Source organism: Aplysia californica, unplaced genomic scaffold, assembly GCF_000002075.1.
Source record: "Aplysia californica isolate F4 #8 unplaced genomic scaffold, AplCal3.0 scaffold00219, whole genome shotgun sequence".
In the NCBI taxonomy this organism is placed as follows: Eukaryota; Metazoa; Mollusca; class Gastropoda; order Aplysiida; family Aplysiidae; genus Aplysia; species Aplysia californica.
The window spans coordinates 273,660-293,949 of NW_004797489.1; the positions used below are offsets into that span (position 1 = coordinate 273,660).

At 39.7% G+C, this 20,290-nt stretch overlaps 1 protein-coding gene across 1 annotated transcript in view; it reads right to left on the minus strand.

The window, feature by feature from the left end:
* The window catches only part of LOC101849378 (neuroligin-4, Y-linked), a 21,404-nt gene extending 1,383 nt beyond the window's left edge, over positions 1-20,021 (minus strand). The window contains exons 1-12 of the mRNA XM_005099592.3: positions 19,806-20,021; positions 13,828-13,959; positions 11,710-11,862; positions 10,800-10,962; positions 9,827-10,012; positions 8,666-8,871; positions 6,971-7,136; positions 6,103-6,281; positions 4,735-4,861; positions 3,799-3,961; positions 1,669-1,850; positions 262-409 (exon numbers count right to left, since the gene is read on the minus strand). Of these exons, the coding sequence (XP_005099649.1) occupies positions 262-409; positions 1,669-1,850; positions 3,799-3,961; positions 4,735-4,861; positions 6,103-6,281; positions 6,971-7,136; positions 8,666-8,871; positions 9,827-10,012; positions 10,800-10,962; positions 11,710-11,862; positions 13,828-13,959; positions 19,806-19,925 (1,925 nt within the window). The 5' untranslated portion in view covers positions 19,926-20,021. The remainder of the gene's footprint in view (positions 1-261; positions 410-1,668; positions 1,851-3,798; positions 3,962-4,734; positions 4,862-6,102; positions 6,282-6,970; positions 7,137-8,665; positions 8,872-9,826; positions 10,013-10,799; positions 10,963-11,709; positions 11,863-13,827; positions 13,960-19,805) is intronic.
* Positions 20,022-20,290: the final 269 nt, after the last annotated feature.

The window sequence follows — 20,290 nt, forward strand, 5'->3', positions numbered from 1 at the left end:
CCCCCCCCCCCCCCCCCCCCTCTGAAAATACATGTGGGTAGGCAGCACAAAAATTTTAGGCTTTTAAAGGTGATAGAAGCGGGTGCTGGCTAAGCAGTGCAGAATAGGTATAGGCAGTCATTTCAACGAAGATACAAAAATTAATATTTTTTGTGGATACGTCGGTCCGTCTTGGCACTGCAGAATAGGTGGAAGAAGTGGGTCCAGGCTGTACCGGTACTATAAAAAGGTGGCCAAGCACAGGACTGTCCCAACACTTACTTCTTGGTCCTGGACCGGCACACAAGCACCACGATCAGACAGACGACAACGATGAGCAGGACTCCAGCCACAGCCGCCAGCGCCCAGGTGGTCAGCTCGAAGGTGTCCGCTGTGTCCACGCTGTCTTCTGGCTTGGGTTTGAACACGTCTGCTCGTTGGTCGGTCAGTGGAGGTGGTGGTGGAAGTTGCCGGGGGATGGTGGGAGCATAATCAGAGGACGGTTAGCTTAGTTTCAGTAAGAGATTTATGGCATTTGCAGGACAATAAGTTCATTTAAGTGCCGAAGATAAGGTGTTACAAGAGAGTAACAAACACGAAAAAGAAGGAGGGGAGATAAAGACAATAGATGTTTGATAAGAAATAAGAAGGAAACCAGACCAGAGCACCTGCCAACCACTCACTTATGGCATTTGCAGCACAAGAAGGTAATATAAAGGCGAAAGAATAGAGAAGTTACAAGAGAGTAACAAACACAAAAAAAAGAAAGAGAGATCAGGACGATAGATGTTTGATAAGACAGAAGGAGCACCCATCAACCACCCACATGATAAGAGGGGAAAAAAATGCTCCCAACTGCATAAGGTCATATGAGCGCCAAGGGGAGGATGTCAAAAGAGAAGTCCTTACAGGGAATCATACTTACTCTGCTCACCTCTCTAGCTTCAACAGCACAAAGTCTGCTTCGACTATCAAGGCACCCCGGACATAACGGGTCACAAGAGTGTGACAAACATACAGAAGTCGAGAAAAAAATGACGATAGTAAGGATTAGGAAAGAAAAAGCAGTAGTTCCCTGTTGCAGTTTAGGCACAGTTATGAGCATGACATTGATGAATCAGCCCATTTACAATTCTACTGTGCATAAAAACATGTTAATGTTTGGGAAAAGCCTAAAGACACTTCAGCCAGTAGTACCACCCGGGGTGTGTGTGTGTGTGTGTGTGTGTGTGTGTGTGTGTGTGTGTGTGAATGTGTGTGTGTGTGTGAGTGTGTGTGTGTGTGTGTGTGTGTGTGTGAATGTGTGTGTGTGTGTGAGTGTGTGTGTGTGTGTGTGTGTGTGTGTGTGTGAATGTGTGTGTGTGTGCGAGTGTGTGTGGCACAGGGAGAGATTTGACCATAAATGCTACACCACAGACCCAGGTGTGTGATATTGTTCATTTCTTTACCTTGATGAATTTTTGTATGTAAGAATTTATGTTTATTTATGTGTGTGTGTGTGTATGTGTGTGTGTGTGTGTGTGTGTATGTGTGTGTGTGTGTGTATGTGTGTGTGTGTGTGTGTGTGTGTTTGTATGTGTGTGTGTGTGTACGTGTATGTGTATGTGTGTGTGTATGTGTGTGTGTGTGTGTGTATGTGTGTGTGTTTGTGTGCGTGTGTGAGTGTGTGTATGTGTGTGTGTGACTTACAAGGAGAGTATCCAGCCAACTTGGGATAGAAATTGTTCCAGAAGTAGACGTCGTTCATGCGGTAGTTCTCCATGTTGCGCGAGTGGTTGCGTATGCTGAGGTAGCTGTGGTTCTGTGGGTTGTACTCTCTCCATGACACGTTGCGGAAGTAGTAGACCTCTTCTGTACGTGGTGTCGGCTCCCTGGGGGAGAGAGGGAGGGCGGAATTATTTTTTCATAAGAGTTTAATGTCACCAGCAACACAAATTGCTTTTATAAGCGTTGAAGATAAGAAGAATTTTAGTTTTTAGTTAGTGTTTTACGGCACTTGCAACACAATAAGGTCATATGAGCACCAGAAGATTAGAGGAATACAAGAGAGTAACAAACAAAAAAACCGAAAAAAGGAGATAAGGACGATAGATGTTTCATAGGAAAGAAGAAGCAAACCACACAAGAGCACCCCCCAACCACCCATGGAATTATTTTTTATCAGAGTTTTATGTCACCAGCTCTGTAACTAAAAAGTTACATCGAGCCTAACCTATTATACGGGTGCGAAGCTAGGACAATCAATAGACAGCTGGAAAGAACAATTGAGGCGACAGAGTTGTGGTTCATAAGACGCATGCTGCGTATCCCATGTACAGCTAGAAAAAAAAAAGAAGAAGTCTTGGTTGAAGCAAATTGCAGATGACAGCTTATGAGGAATATACGAAAGCGACAGGCAAATTTCATTGAACACACAATGGGGAAAGAAGCATTGGAGAATATTGTAAGGAAAGGCAAGTTTGATGGAACGAGATGCAGAGGCAGACAGACGGAAAAGATACTGGACAAGTTAACAACAGGGCTGGGAACAGCAAGAACAACAGACACCAACGCTGCAACGCAAGACAGAGTGAAGTGGAGGTCCATGATCACCTACGCCAGTCGTCAAGGCAAGGCACCGGATGATGGTGATGACACCAGCAACACAAATAGTTTATATAATCGCTGAAGATTCCATGTGTTACAAGGGAGTAACATGCAAAGAAAAAAGGGAAGAGAGATAAAGACAATAGATGTTTGATAGGAAAGAAGGAGAAAACCACACCAGAGAATCAACCAACCACCCACAGGGTGGGCTTTGAGAGAGATTTGGGAGGACACTTTAGGAGGGGGAAAAAATGGGAGCTTTATTTAGCTGCACATGTTCTATGCCCAAAATGATTCAAATTGAAAAGGCAGAAAGACACTGAATCAGAAGCAAATGATATAAGCCCCTATTAACATAAATTCAGATCATTCATAAGGTAAACAGATGCCTTTTCAAAGAGAGAGGAGGACGAGAAGAAGAAGAGTTATACACACAAGTAAAACACAAGAAGTCCTGGAATCATTCGTGGGGGATGCTGACCAAGATGGCCCAAAACAGACAGAGCTGGAGATCCTTTGTTGCTGCCCTAAGCGCCAGATAGCGTAACGGGTAGTAAATGAGTAAGTAAAAAACACAAGAATAGCTGGAGAAATAAAAACAGCAGTGCCAGAACACTCCCAGAACGGACGAAACAGCAAAGGTATTCTTCTCACCCTGCTCAAATTGTCAAAAATGCTACGTCCCGAGTTCTGCTAATTAGTTGTCACAGAAAGACTATTTACAGAACCTTATTCCCTCGTTTTGCTACTGATCTGTGGCTGAGAAACGCAACACTCTGAGACCTCTAAAAGTATAAGTGAGCCATCGTGATGAAATCAGGCGCTGGTCAAAATAATAAAAATGAAGAAACAGGCATTTTTCCGCCAGTTAGGCCATTTTTATCGAAATTTCGTTTTCTGGCTCAAAACCTTTCATGCCCATTAAAGAACAAATTTCAGTATGGATTTTACTGAAAAGGACTGTATAAAGGCAGAAAAGATGTAAATTTTCAGTTTCCAGGGACTCTCAAGCTAAGGAAATAACTCAACTTTGGCGGCCATTTTCTCACTAATTTTACTTATGAAACTAGACTACCCCTACTCGTATCCAACATAAATGGATATTTTTTTCATCAAAAGCAAGGCAAACGGACAAGCTTTAAGATGATACCAATAACTCCATAGGTCCCAAAATTGACGAGAGCCTGATTCCACCGCGTCGTGACAGATTATTATGAACAATGCGGAGCGTACCCTCCGCTGGTGAAGTTGGTGATCATGGTGATCATGTACTCGGACATGTTGCGGTCGTTGAAGTCGTACAACTGTCGCGGGTACAGCCCCAGGAGGTTTATGTACGTCTCGTTCACGAAGGGTAGACCAAACACGTAGTCCAGGTCCTGGCCGTGGGAAATACCTGAAAGAAAGAGAGAAAAAAATTGGTTGTTTTTTTTTTGTTTTCTTCACTGCAACTTTGTCAAACGCATTGTTCATAGACAAAACCTCCTTCAATCGCAAATATCATGACATTTATTTAAGACAGATGTGTGCTTTTTTCATCAAAAGTAAGATAAATGAACAAACTTTAGGATGATACCAATAACTCCATATCCCCAAAAATTGACGAGTGCCCGATTCTACCACGTTGTTACACAAATATTTAAAAACAAGTCATGATAATATACTACAGACAATTTTTAAAATATGTCATGAAAGTAGTGAAAAAAAAACACGAGCATGTCACAGAGTAAGTGTGTCACTTAAAAGCAGCCTCCGTGTGATTTTGAACCATACTTTTATTAAATGCTAGGGATGAAGATAACAAATTATTTCCAACTTTTTGGTCACTCTATGCGAGGAGTTAGGAATAAGGGTTGTGTCCTGCCCCCCCAGGACAGCCTGGCAGGGATCTAGAGTAAGCGCCAAACAAAAATTTTTATTTTACTTAATACTAAGATTAATATGCATATTATTTCCAACATTAGAGCATCATCATTGCCACCATAAATAATCATCATCAAGATCACCATCATCCTCATCATCACCGACTAAACAATTCCCCTTTTTCTTGTTTCGTTTTTCTAGAAAACATAACAATTTGCAAAATGTCAATACGTTTTTACGAAACCTACAAATATGGGCACCAAAATCAGGATATGGGGCAATAAAAAAAAAGGTGCGTCCACATACCTCTCCACTGGGGTATATAGTTCCTCCAGGAGCTGTACTGAAACACGTAGAAGTAGACGCGGGAAAACTGCACGTGCCAGCGGAGAGACTCAGTAATGGCCGCCCCAAACATGTAGTCTGTCATCATCTGTAGGGGTCAAACAGTGCACATGTAATCAATTTGGGTTTTAAAACAGCAGTTGTTGTTGTTGTAGTTGTTGTTATCCAGCAACAGCTGGGCTCTCGCCCTTCTGTCCAATGCCATGTAGTGATAAGTGCAGGTTTGCTGCAGTTGCTGTAATGTTCCATAGAGTGTGTTGTCAATGTTAGGTCTCGGAGGGAGAAGGGAAGCTTAAAAACAGCAGTAAAACTTGTGAATTTTTTCAGTTAAAAAAAAATATATATATATTTGTTAAAAAAAACAAAAAACAACCAAGAAAGAATTTTAATAAAACTGATAATTCTTTCCCAACTTTGGAAACATTAAGTTTTCATGCTCTCACATAAAGCTCTTGTCTTATCAAATAAACTTTACTCTTTATCTCTGAGGGGGGTAAACCCAGTACGCCGGGGCCCTTTTTGGTGCTAAATCTAAAAATGACAAGAACGTCATTAAATGGGTCATAAAACCGAAACTAGCAAACGTATTTTCATAGTTCTTTATCTAATGAATGAACTTCCAGTATAAGAGACCTGTTTTCTGCAATTGCCGAAAAGTAATTTGATGTCGAAGTCGTAATAAAGGAATGTGCCCGAGCCGCTGTCAGTGGCTCACCGGCAGAGTAGTTCCGACCGCGAGCCGCTGGGAGTGGCTTGCCGGGATAAAGAAAACATTTTAATCAAATCAATACCTGATAGTAGTAGTAGAGGTTTTACGGCGATCGCAACTGCATAAGGTCAAATGAGCGCCAGAAGATTAGAGGTGTTACAAGACAGTAACAAACATAAAAAAGAAGAAGGGGAGATAAGGGCGATAGATATTTGATAGGAAAGAAGAAGCAAACCACACTAGAGCACCCTCCAACCACCCATCTGAGTCACTTGATTAGACATAAAGGTCTTGTACGTATAGCACTTAATAGAAAAGTAGATGGAAAAAGAGGGAGAGAAAGAATACCTCTCTTAATTAAAGAACTTGAACAAACGAGGGAAGGCAAAAGACCAGGTTAATACAGATTTAAAAAAAAATTTTTTTTTTAGAGAAACCAATCAAAGAAATGAGATTGCTGATGTTTTCCTAAGACGTAATCAAAAATAAATACACATTCTGTAATAATTTCATCTTCTTCCTCATCGAGAAGTTCCACCCCATTATTGTTTTCTGGATTTTTTAAATAATCAAATTTTATGTTTTTTCACATATTCATAACTCTTCCACGCAGCACTTACTTCAATGAGCTTCTTCCTGACGCAGCTCTTGTTGGTGGGCTGGGGCCAGTGAGTGTACTGGAACTCCATGGCGTCAAAGACTGAGTTCTGGTCAGCAACATCGCGGTAACGGATGAACTCGTTCAGGATGCTTTGGAACTGCGGCTTGTCAATTCCGTCAATCAGGTTGGGAAGATTGGCTGAGTTGCGGGGAGGGGGAGAGAGGGGGAAGGCTTTTTAAAAGTTTCATTGAGAGTTCAGTTTTTTAAAGTTTTAGTAGAGGTTTGCGGCGCTCGCAACTGCATACAGTCATATGAGCACCAGAGGTTAGAGGTGTTACAAGACAGTAACAAACATAAAAAAGAAGAAGGGGAGATAAGGACGACAGATGTTTCATAAGAAAGATGAAGCAAATCACACCAGTGCGCCCACTAACCACCCACATTGAGAGTTTAACTGCACTTGCAACATAATTAGGTCATATACGGGACGAAGATTAGAGTTGTTAATAGAGAGTAGGATACAAAGAAAAGACCCAGAAGAGATAATAATGACAGATGTTTGATGAGAAAGAAGGTGCAAATCACACTATAGTGCCTGCCAACCACCCACATGAAGGAAGGGGAGAGGAGAAATATACAGATGTATGATTTTTCTTTCGATCAGACAAGTGTGTCGGTAATCTTTTTTTAAAAAATTGCTTTTGTTGTGGTTGTTTTCTTTTCTTTCTTTTTTTTTTTGGGGGGGGGGGTTGATTACAGACAATCACAAAAGACTGAAAAAAAGTAGGACCCACCTGACTGACCCTCCAACCACTTACTCTCTTACTTTTCTCCCGTGAGAGGGCAGCAAGTGCAAAAGAAAAGTAAAAGACAAAAAGGAAACTCACGAATGAAGTAGGCGCCCTCGTCCTGCACCATCCCGGCCAACAAAGGCACTCTCATCTGCCTAGCCTGGCGTCTCAGATCATGCGGGGGGTCGGGCAGGAAGGCGTTGGCCACTCCGACGATGTCACCGTCCACCACTGGGGCCCACGGGTTACCGATCTTGCCAGGCTGGACAACAGAGTGTTTTATGTTTTCGTGAGAGTTTTACAGCATTTGCAACACAATTAGGTCATTTAAGTGCCGAAGATTAGGGGTGTGACAAGAGAGCAACAAACAAAAAAAAAGAAAGAGGACAGATAACGAGGACAAAAGTGTGATAGGATAGAAGGAACAAACCACAAGTTAGTTTTAGTTTTAGTAGAGGTTTTACAGCCCTTCAAACTGCACAAGGTCATATGAGCGCCAGAAGATTGGAGGTGTTACAAGAGAGTAACAAACATAAAAAAGAAAAAGGGGAGATAAAGACGATAGACGTTTGATAGGATAGAAGAAGCGAACCACACCAGAGCACCCGTCAATCACCCACACAAACCACAACAGAGCACCCGCCCACCATCTACTGGGTAGAGTGTGGACAGCACAACATAAGTTGTTTTATAAAGAGTAGCACATTGCCATGAAATAGAAAAATAATAAAATACATTTTTATTGATCCCAAAAGGGCAATTTGGTTTACAATGGCAAAGCATACATACATACATACAAACATACAAACATACATACATACATACGTACATACATACATACATACATACATACATACGTACATACATACATACATACATACATACATACATACATACATACATACATACATACATTCATTCATAAATACATCATTATGAATACATACATACATAAATACATGCACAAATATATACACAAATACACAATAATACACAAGCACAGAACAATTTACATAACAACCATGCCATTGTCGGTCATCACTGAGAAGCATCCTGTTTATTGACCTAGGGCTGTCACGTCTTGCTCAAGGGCACACCCCAGTGACCACCCATCTAAACCCTGTGTCCCCAACACTCGCTTGACATTACTTGAGTCTGAACTCACTATTCACTTAGCCACTGGAGCCCTCAACTCCATGATCTATCAAAGAGTTTGAGTCCGAGTTAAGAGAAACTTACATTGTCACCCAGCTGTTCAAACGAATTAAGCCTAAAATTCGGAAATATAAAAAAAAAGCAACTTCTGAATCCATGGTACCAGGTGCATGTTCTGGACAAATACTTTGTCGAAATTGTATTTGTCAATGTTCCAGGTTGGGAAAAAATATATTTACACATACAGGGATTGCATATCAGAAAAAGGTCAGCTTTACAAAAGAGGTAATACCATATTTGACGATAGATCATGGACTCTAACAGGCACTGTGCCTTAAGTGACTGCATGGTCATCAACCTTGTGCAGTTTAGAGCGCCGTAAAACACTTACCAAAAAAAAAAAGGAGTCTTATACTAAGTAGTCGATTATGAACAGAAATGGAAAGAGTGAACTCACCCTTAAAGGCCCCATTACTTTCATGTACACCAGATTTCACCACAATGCCACACACGTATCGTGGATTTGCACAGGTGTGACAACAGATATCAATTCAAAAATACATTGTAGATTTGCAAAAGTGGGCCGATATCCCAAGACCATAAAATGAATCGAAAAGACAAAAAAAGTGAGCTCACCCTCATAGGCACCATGGCCGAGGCATTGACGATCTGCTCAAAGCTGCGGGAGTACCTCAGACAGTCAATCATCTGCTGAGAGTCCCCGGTCGGACACCCCACCTCGCGACACAGACGTCGGGCGTATTCTTGTGAGTCCTCGCGAGACAGCACTGCCCACTCGCTCAGCTCCGAGCCGCTCAGCATAATGGCCTGGTGGAACAGTCCTGAAAGAGAAGGCGGAAATGATAAACAGTGGAACTCCGCAGACTGAACTTGAAGCTGAACAACTTTTAAAACGAAATTCCCCCTTTTGACATAAAATCAGGTAAAGTAACTTTTTAAAATATGCGATATATAAAAAAAAAGAACCACAACTCTCACAAGGATGGATAATGAATCTTTTACATGTTCATAACAAGTTTGAAAAAACAATAAGGATCATAAAAGTACGCAAAGTAACTTGAATACTTTTTGAAAAAGGCAAAAAGTTAAAATTCATTAGAGTACAAATCTGTAACAAAACATAGATATTTATGAAAGATTCACCCACTTTTCTTGCACCAAACTCGGGACACATTCTTATTTTACTTTTAATGAATTCTACTATTGTGCTGAACGGTAACAGTCTAGTTCAGGTCTCCCATCCTAAAATAAGTTAAAATCATCTTTCACACATGACATCCTGGCTACCTCTATGTGGGCCCCATAAAGAATGGAGACCACAGATATGTGAAATAGGTCAAGCAAGTTCCAAATGGAGAACTCAACTCGACCTTTACAGTGCTTAAGTTCAACCATATTATGTTTAACATTTGCAAGTACCGTCTGTGACTTTAGTCGCCAGGCCTTAGAATGCCCTCATTATCACAGGCAATTTTAGTAGCCGACTTGACCAGACACACTAAATATAATTAAATAACTTACAGACCCACTGCACTGAAGTAAATACCAAAGAAAGTCAAACTATATGATAAGTGAATGAATAGTTGATGAAACCTCTGTGAATTTTTAAACGTGTTTCTTGGGTTGTGAAGGCTTTTTAGTTTAAAAAAAATTCTATCGGGGCTTCAACGTTATAAACTGGTGGGGTACTAGAGGGTTTTCACTATTTATTGAGCCTTCGGTACAGTTAGTTAAAAACAGCACCAATGTAATTAACAAATGTCACAAGCATCGTACCGACACTGCGCGGAGACAAGAGGTGAATGCCCACGCTGGCTGCCCCTGAGCTGTGACCCATGATAGTGATCTTCTTGGGGTTGCCACGGAAACTCTGAATGGCACGCTTGACAAACTGCAGTGCACGGCGCTGGTCAAACAAGCCATAGTTCCCGGGAGAGTAGCGGTCACCAGTACTGAAGAAACCTGGTAGAGGCAAAGCAGAGAAAACAAAATAAGTTACAGGGGGGGAGGGGCTGTAAGTTTGTCAAATAATGATGTTCTTTTTAGCTGCCGAGTGGTGTCTAATATGTAGCTGTTTTCTACCAGCGACTTAAACATTTTGCGACAACGGGTCACATATTGATGGCAACTGCAAGAAATAGGTCAATACTTTTTTTGTGTTTTAAAACCAATGTCGAGGTGGTTCTGTGGGTTCTCAAATTTTAAAATAAGGAACAAAATCATGGTTCAGCATGAACTATAAACGGTATAAAAATACTGTGGGCTGACCTTTGAGACTTCCCTCATTATTTACATGGCATATATATATTTTTCTTCCTGTTGAAAAAAAATGTTCAAGAAACTAGTTCCATGGTTAGTTAAAGCATAAAACCATCAATATATCATGCACACTGTTACTGTCATTCTATAAAGGCTTAATTCATTCTCTGAAGTTTGGAAAAATTCCCCCCCCCCAAAAAAAAACGGCATCAAAATAAAAAAAAACGTTTGAGTTTTACTCTATCAATTACTAACAAGGAAAAAAATAATGAAACAACACAGAACTGTAATATGAGATGCCTCTTCATGTCTTTTCTCGAATAACGGCTTTTATCTGGAAAATCCTAGAAATAGATTACTTTTCCAATCCAAAGACTATCTGAGTTTGAACCCTTCGTCCTGTTAAAAATTGATTTGGGCCCCATGTAGAATAAAGCTAACGAGAATATGAGATTAGGCCTGGACATGACAACGAAGACTTCCCACTGACCCAGTGCGTTGAGCCTGTAGTTGACCACGACCACCACGATGTTCCTCTGAGACAGGAAGACGCCCGGCCACTGCTTGGACGCGCCCATGATGAACCCACCGCCGGGGAAAAACACCAGGACAGGGTACAACAACGGGCTGTTTGTCGGACTCTCATTTGTATTCTGTAAGGAACCAGCGGAACAGTTTTAGCTTTTTTAGTAAGAGTTTTATGGCACTTGCAACACAACAAGGTCATAAAAGTGCTGAAGATTAGAGGTGTTACAAGGGAGTAACAAACACAAAAAAGACGGAGGGAGATAAAGACGATAGATGTTCGATACGAAAGAAGAAGCAAAACACATCAGATTACCCGCCAACCACCCACGAAACAAATACTCAAGCAAAACATTTCAAAAGTAATATATAAAATTAATCATGAAAATTTGCATTCTGAGGATGCAGCATAAAACCTCCATGCAAAATGATCAAGAAAGCCTGTGTCTTATTTTTTAGCTTTAACGTGCTGAATATCACAAAATATCATAACATACATGATACATTATTTTTAAAAAAAAACAATCAAAAAGGAATACCAGAACTACTAACAGAGTGAGGACTAAAGAAAACTGAAATTGTACTGACCACCTTGAAAAATAAAAGCACTGAGATTTTCTTTACACCAGCAGAAAGCTGTCATAAAAAATCTGTGCTCTCTTCAAAGGAAAACTAAACAAGCTGACTTACTGTATCTAACTTTTAGCTGAATAGTCCACAGGTGGAACACAGAGGGTGTATGGAAGTAAACCAGATCGCAAACAAAAATCACTTTAAAAACATAAATACCACCACATTTACTGAAAACAAGCATCTACCACAAGCCAAAACAACAACAACAAAAAAAAACCCGATCTAGCTGGGAAAAAACTTACATTTGGTGAGTAAATATCCAGGTAGAGACAATCTTCCGCTATGTCATTGAAGCCCCAGACAGTCTCCTTGACCAGCCACGGCATCTGCGGGCACGCTGGCTTGTGGCGGGTGGCATCGTATGTGCCATACCATGACGGTTCTTCGTCCACGTTCTGTTGGATTTAAAGAAATGAAGGAATAGATTGGTCCAATTTGTCAGCGTCGTTGAGAGAAAACGATTCAAGAATAAAATTGTTATAACTAAAAAGCATTTTGTTTTTTATCTAAAATGAAGGAACAAGTTAATCAATTAATGGAGTGAGTAAAGGGAATCATATTGAACCTTCATTTAGTACAGGAAAGAAGCAACATTTAAAATTTTGATAAACAACAGAGCCCCCAAAAAAGTCATGTAGTCGTATCACCTCCAACCAGTGCACCTTCCAACCACTTATACATCGCTCAAGAAAAAGAATTATTTAATGCAAGGCTGCTTGAGCATACACATGCTGTCCAAGTACACAACATAAAAACAATGAAGTGGCTAGCCGTACTTAGATCTAGGTTTGGCCCAACTGTTAAGTACACAGGTCTCATTAGATCTAGATCTAGTAATTATTCAGGTTCAAATACATGCAAGTCAGTAAGGCACCTTTTGGTTTTGTCTGAAATACAAATACTTTAGGCATTGCGAACTAAAAATTTCATTTACAATTCAACCATCAATATTAAGTACGGCTAGCCTGACAGTTTAGCCGTCCTTAAGTAGGGCTAGCCTGGCTGTCTACCCGTATTTAAGTACGGCTAGACTGCCAGTCTAGCCGTACTTATCTTAAGCCTTATTAACATTAGAAAACAGGAGGTTTAAAATACATGCCCTGTCATTAAGGTACCTGGTTTCATCTCAAATACAAATACTTTAGGTACTGCACACTAAAAATGAATATTTACAATTCAGTAGGCCTATTTTTTGTAAATGGTCAGTCTAGCCATCATATATTAAGAATAAGTACGGCTAGACTGCGAGTCTAGCCGTAATTAAGTACGGCTAGACTGCCAGTCTAGCCGCCATTAAGTACGGCTAGCCTCTTCCTAAAAAATTTTTTTTTTAATGTAGTCTGTATGCACCCTGTGGCTGGTCTTGGCATGCAGCACAAGACAGTACAGCCAGGGCAGCAACTACAAAAGAAACTTAAAGAGAAATTGTACGCTAAAAATGACCAAACATAACAACACCAGTTCCACTTTAACACTTTGCGACAAGTAAAACGTCGGTGGCCTAGTGGTTAGGCTCTCGGACTCGCAACCGTAAGGTCGTGGGTTCGAATCCCGTCAGGGACCCGACGTTGTGTCCTTGGGAAAGGCACTTTGCACAAATTTTCCTCACTTCACCCAGGTGGAAATGGGTACCCAGCTATAGACAGTGAAAGATCTTGTCTGTTTGATAGTGTTTGAGCGCGTGAAATTCACAGCTTGCACTGTATGCTTCAGCGGAAGCTGAGAATGTTTCTGAGTGTTCTCAGAGGGTCTGCTGGGGTAATAATAGTTGTAAAGCGCATAGAGCAAGCTCTTGAGCATGGATATGCGTTATATAAATGCAATTATTATTATTATTATTATTATAATAAAACAATGAGTGTGCGAAAAACAAAATTATGTAAAACACTTGAACATCTGAGAATTTCCACTAAAAGTAAGTTGGTAGTAACTTTAAATCGAAAATTATTCATTATTAATAACAAATGAGTTTTTCAAATTCTACCCCAAAAAAAGCAGAGACACAAATGCAAGAATTTAATATTTTTCACTAAAAAAAGACAACTCTAACAGCTTTTGAACAAAAATGAATTAGTCATACTGAAGTTTTCAGTCAGTCTCTAACTCAAAGATTTTATAATGCAGGGCCTGCAGGCCTATTGATGGCCCCTACAGTAAAGTTCAGAAGAGAAAAGAATCTATTCAGCCTTAAGCACCAGTTAAAACAACCAACTTTTCAAGTAAATTTTAAACAGTTCATTGTAAAAATGAGGTAATAATTTAATTCATAAAAATTAATGATTGACTAGGAAAACAGAACATCGTTTTATGTCAATAGAGATCGATATCAATCAAAGATCATCAGACAGTCTTCAACTTACATGAAAACGGTATTTCTCCTTCCATTCCTCCCCAAACTGTTTCAAGGTCTTTGCATAGGGTACACCTCGAAACACATTGATGAGTCTTTGAGGAAGTGCTTCATACTGGGATCTATAGCTGACTCCTTCGATCTGAACAAACAAGAAACAATTTGTTAAAATTTTATTTTCCCTGACACATGAACATGACAGTGATGACAAATTACATTTTTAAATCCTAAACATTATGTCTATCAGAATAATCTGATTGAAGAAACAATTTTAAAAATAGCTTTGTAAATAAAAAATACCCCCATAAAAACATAAATGCATGGAAGGGTGTATGATAATTTTTTATAAAGATCACAGTGAATGTATTTAAAGCTTGGACGGGCTTAGAAAGTAACTACAGGTTTAGAAAATAAAAATTTTCAAAATGGAGCTAAATAATTGGGATACTGAAAACTTCAGGCCACTTTAAGTTTAAGGTAAACTTTAGGTTGTTCACCATTGCCATGGCACAGGCAGCCAGCCATCTGAGCCACAAGTCTATGTTACCCCAATCAACATTGAGGCCAGAATAGTAAGTTACAACATGATTCAAACTTTATCAAATAAAAAATATGAAAGAATTGGAGATATCGCACAACAATGGAAATGCTACCTCAAGTCTGCAAAGCAATCACCTATTCCTATCTAGAACTAGACATTAAATCTAAATTGTTATTGCTGAGTAAAATTTATAAGTTTGTTCATAACTCGTGTCATAATTACATTATCAGACTTTCCAAGGTCTAGAAAACCCAAATCGTTAAACATATATCATCCCCAGGAATGACCAGTATTAAACATTAGTTTGACATTGATCCATCAAAAGGGTAATTTTCCGCTCCATCGCATGGTTTTGCTTGAAATACTTAAATATGACTTTGATTGAGATAATCCAGGTTTTTCATAATGATGTTAAATGAACAAACACTTTATGATATTTATGCAAAATATCATGTGAGGGACTTCCCACTGTTTCACAACATCCTTTTACATGGTGGTATAAACATGCAAGAGTAGCATGCTGATTACTCAAAAGGGAAGAGAAGAAGAGGCAAAAATATGCTTGTGTATATATATGAGTTATAAGATTATACCACCTTAAAGTTGCTGTGTTATAATTTTCCAAAACACGTCACAAACAACTGATTAAAAAGTGTAGCAACATAGAGTTACTGTGTTATCAAGATTATCTTGAAGTTGGAATACAATTACTTGAATGAAGACAATAATTTTTTTTTTCACATATGGCCACCTCTATTCTCACCCCTGGTGAGAAAAGCACAGGCGAGCCTTTTGGCTATTCTCACCCAGCATGCGTTTACTGTGATAGCCTAGGCCAACCAGTGTAGCGTTCACTGTGAACCACAGAATTCTACACTACTGCGATAACAGAAGTCACGTAGAATTCTGTGCCATGAACAAACGTTCCAGCACTCTTGTGTAAGCGTGTCAGTGGGCAGGGAGAGAGAAAAAGAGAGAGAGAGAGAGGAGTAGCGAGCGCGAGAACTTCCGGACAAAACAAAATGGCGATCCGCGTAGTTCTGCTCGATTCGAAAAGTTAAATAGCTGTAATACATCTTTGTAGAGGACCATATTAATTTACTTTTTTGTGTATTTCTAAAACATCATTTTTTATCTTTGTTTTGGTCAATTTGATCGTCCACACCGATAGACAGGAGGCCTATTCAGAAAGAGAGAGAGAGAGAGAGAGAGAGAGAGAGAGAGAGAAAGAGGAGGAGGAGTAGATCTTGAGAGAACTTCAGGGCAAAACAAAATGGCAACCGTGTAGTTCTGCTTGATTAGAAAAGTGAAATAGCCGTAGCATCTTTGTAGACGATCAAATTTGCGTACTTTTGCGCTATAACGTCATTTTTTCTTTGGTTTTAACTCATTCGCTACGCCGAGCCGTGGGGGGGGGCGGCGCGGCTAAAGTGCCGTCAGTACACTAAGCCGCCTCCGGCGGCTCGAGAACCGATCTTCAATTTTAGCTTAGATTCTCTTCCAATCCACATTATATCCATGACGTTAAAATAAAGGTCATAATATAATGTTGACTTCCGGGTCAAGCATTTCCACTGAACATCGGAAATTTAGATTCAGTTTTGAAACACGATTTCGTAGTTTATTCGACTTTGTTTTATCGCGATGGCAAAATTATAGCCCGGACACCAGTCATTATTTTGCCCACTAAAGAAATGTTTGACTCTTTTTTATAATATTGATACGATTGGACTCATAAATTGCCAATGCACTGTTATTGAGAAATCAATATTTTTGAGTGCTAGATCTTAGGTCTAGATCTAAATTGTCAAAATAATATTTTTTTCTCACCAAAATCACTACTTTTTGATGAAATTACACAAAAGTGCCACTCAAGACATGTATCTATAGAGGTTTATTCCAAATGCAATTCTGAATAATTCCATGATAACATACGAGTGGGTTTTTTTCTGTTTGTGATCGTTTTTCAAGATTATAAAATTTTATTATATTTTTTTTTTCAATATATCGGATGTTATGATCCATATGGTATGTATGTAAATAACAGCTAACTTTTCAATATTTTCCAGTTCTATATTCATTTATGGTTATTTTGATGTATCATTTGACTAGGTGCAAACATATTTTTTGGAAGAGGCTAGCCGTACTTAATGACGGCTAGACTCGCAGTCTAGCCGTACTTATTCTTAATATGATGGCTAGACTGACCATTTACAAAAAATAGGCCTACTGAATTGTAAATATACATTTTTAGAGTGCAGTACCTAAAAAGTATTTGTATTTGAGATGAAACCAGGTGCCTTAATGACAGTGCATGATGTATTTTAAGAAAGTGGCTATTCTCACCCCCCCGGAAGTTCTCGCAAGATCAACTCCTCCCCTCTTCTCTCTCTCTCTTTCTGAATACTCTCTATCGGTGTGGACGATCAAATTGACCAAAACAAAGTTAAAATATGATGTTAAAACACAAAAGTAAATTAATTTGGTTGTCTACAAAGATGCTACGGCTATTTAACTTTTCGAATCGAGCCGAACTACGCGGGTCGCCATTTTGTTTGGCCCGGAAATTCTCGCGCTACTCCTCTCTCTCTTTCTCTCTCTCTCTCCACTGCCCACAGACAAAATTGTACGCTTTTAGTAGGCTACAGTTGTAATGGAATGTTTGTTCACGGCACAGAATTCTACAATTTTTCTGTTATCACAGTGTAGAATTCTGTGGTTTAGGGTGAACGCAAAATTTGGTGAACGCGCACCGGGTGAGAATAGCCACAAGACTCGCCTGCACTATTCTCACTCCGGGTGAGAATAGAGGTGGCCTATTTTAAACCTCCTGTTTTCTAATGTTAATAGGGCCTCTAAGCTAAGATAAGTACGGCTAGACTGTCAGTCTAGCCGTACTTAAGTACGGGTAGACAGCCAGGCTAGCCGTACTTAAGGACGGCTAGACTGTCAGGCTAGCTGTACTTAATATTAATGGCTGAATTGTAAATGAAATTTTTAGTTTGCAATGCCTAAAGTATTTGTATTTCAGACAAAACCAAAAGGTGCCTTACTGACTTGCATATTTGAACCTGAATAATTACTAGATCTACATCTAATGAGACCTGTGTACTTAACAGGCTTGAGTCGATAGGGCCAAACCTAGATAAGTACGGCTAGACTGGCAGTCTAGCCGTACTTTTAAGTACGGCTAGCCACTTCGTATTTTTTTAGTTTCACCAATGATTAGTAATTTTTTATTTTCAAATTTTATCCGCATCCATTCAAAATTGCGTGGCATAATTAATAATTGCCTCTTACAGGAACCAAAGTTGAAAAATACATAAATAAACATAATTACAGATGTATTCTACAAACATACTGAAAATATTGAGATCTAGGCCTATATGGTAGCGTCAATTGCCACCGTTTGACGCGGTGGCAATTCCACTGTGTGAAGCGGTGTCAAGTCTGAAAACAACACTATCTTTAGCATTGTACATAATGTGTGTCTAATGGGTCAATTTGTTCTCAATAATTTCATGGTAGTGTCAATTGCCACCGAGTGATGCTGTGGCAATTGACAAAAATTGACTTTTTGTCAATTGCCACAGAGTAAATTGGAGCTCTTTTGCGTTGGTGGGTAGATCTAGCTAGCTAATTGTGCTCGGTTTTGTGCGTTCGCCTCTCTGTCCCTCTGTGTGCGTGTGTGTGTTTGTGTGTGTGTGTTTGTGTGTGTGTGTTTGTGTGTGTGTGTTTGTGTGTGTCTTTTCCTGACCCCCGTCCCCCGATTTATGTTCCCCAATATACCGTGAATTTCTGCTTGAATTTGTGAGCGTTTGTGACCTTGTACTTCTAGAATTGCCTGTGTTGGTTCTACACCAAAGTGTAGGCTAAGGCTAGGCTAGATCTAGGCCTATGTGTCATTGAAAACACGCCAAGTCGGCCCAAGTTGGTACCGTTGACTAGATTCTAGATGCTCGTCCATTGATGAAAGAAACCAAATCTATTCTCACCCGGAGTGAGAATAGTGCAGGCGAGTCTTGTGGCTATTCTCACCCGGTGCGCGTTCACCAAATTTTGCGTTCACCCTAAACCACAGAATTCTACACTGTGATAACAGAAAAATTGTAGAAATCTGTGCCGTGAACAAACGTTCCATTACAACTGTAGCCTACTAAAAGCGTACAATTTTGTCTGTGGGCAGTGGAGAGAGAGAGAGAAAGAGAGAGAGGAGTAGCGCGAGAATTTCCGGGCCAAACAAAATGGCGACCCGCGTAGTTCGGCTCGATTCGAAAAGTTAAATAGCCGTAGCATCTTTGTAGACAACCAAATTAATTTACTTTTGTGTTTTAACATCATTTTTTAACCGAAGTGGCTAGCCGTACTTAAGTACGGCTAGACTGCCAGTCTAGCCGTACTTAGATCTAGGTTTGGCCCTATCGACTCAAGCCTGTTAAGTACACAGGTCTCATTAGATCTAGATCTAATTATTCAGGTTCAAATACATGCAAGTCAGTAAGGCACCTTTGATTTTGTCTGAAATACAAATACTTTAGGCATTGCAAACTAAAAATTTCATTTACAATTCAGCCATCAATATTAAGTACGGCTAGCCTGACAGTCTAGCCGTCCTTAAGTACGGCTAGCCTGGCTGTCTACCCGTACTTAAGTACGGCTAGACAAGAAGTCTAGACGTACTTAAGTACGGCTAGACTGCCAGTCTAGCCGTACTTATCTTAGGCCCTATTTACATTAGAAAACAGGAGGTTTAAAATACATGCACTGTCATTAAGGCACCTGGTTTCGTCTCAAATACAAATACTTTAGGTACTGTACACTAAAAATGTATATATTTACAATTCAGTAGGCCTATTTTTTGTAAATGGTCAGTCTAGCCATCATATTAAGAATAAGTACGGCTAGACTGCGAGTCTAGCCGTACTTTTAAAAGTACGGCTAGACTGCCAGTCTAGCCGTCATTAAGTACGGCTAGCCTCTTCCTTTTTTAACTTTGTTTTGGTCAATTTGATCGTCCACACCGATAGATCTAGACAGTATTCAGAAAGAGACAGAGAGAGAGAGAAGAGGGGAGGAGTTGATCTTGCGAGAACTTCCGGGCGGGTGAGAATAGCCACTTTCTCCTTGATGAAATTAGACTAGATCTAGATCTAGATCTAGAATATCTACATCTAGATCTAGTTCTTGAGAACAAATTGACCCATTGCCGGCATTGCTAAAGAGTGTTGTTTTCAGACTTGACACTGCTTCACTCGGTAGCAATTGACAAAAAAAGTAAATTTTTGACAATTGCCACCGCGTCACTCGGTGGCAATTGAGCCACGCTACCAAACGAAAACACGTATTTTTTTCTATGACAATAAATTATAAATGACATGTCAGTTGACATGATCTTGATTGTCTTGATTCATCTTGCATTTTGCATCTGAAACGGAAAAGTTACTCACCTCACCATAAGGCGTATTCACAAAGACTGGACCCACAATAGGTTCAACTAAACTCTCCGAATTGATCCAAGACAATATAAATACTATGAGACCAAATCCATATCTTTGAAGGGACGCCATAGCATTTTCCAGCACAACAACGGACGCTTTTCACTTTTCTTTCAAGCACTTCCTGCTTTCAGACATCCATTTCAAAACAAAGATGGTGGACGGGTATTACTGATTTCCTTAAACACAACCGCTAAAGTATTTCAAGTGTTCGTTTAAAATTTGAATGACTGGGAATAGAAACATTCTTTTATAATGATGATTTGAACTCAGATATTCCTTCTTTTTGGATTTCTTTAACAAAGTCATAGATGCAAAAGAGTGGTCTTAGTAATAGATACACAAATGTATTTTTGTTTCAGTCAACTAGATCTAGACCAAACTGTAGGCTAAAACTAAGCCAAAACTGATATAAATCAGTGCTTTGGAAGAACAGT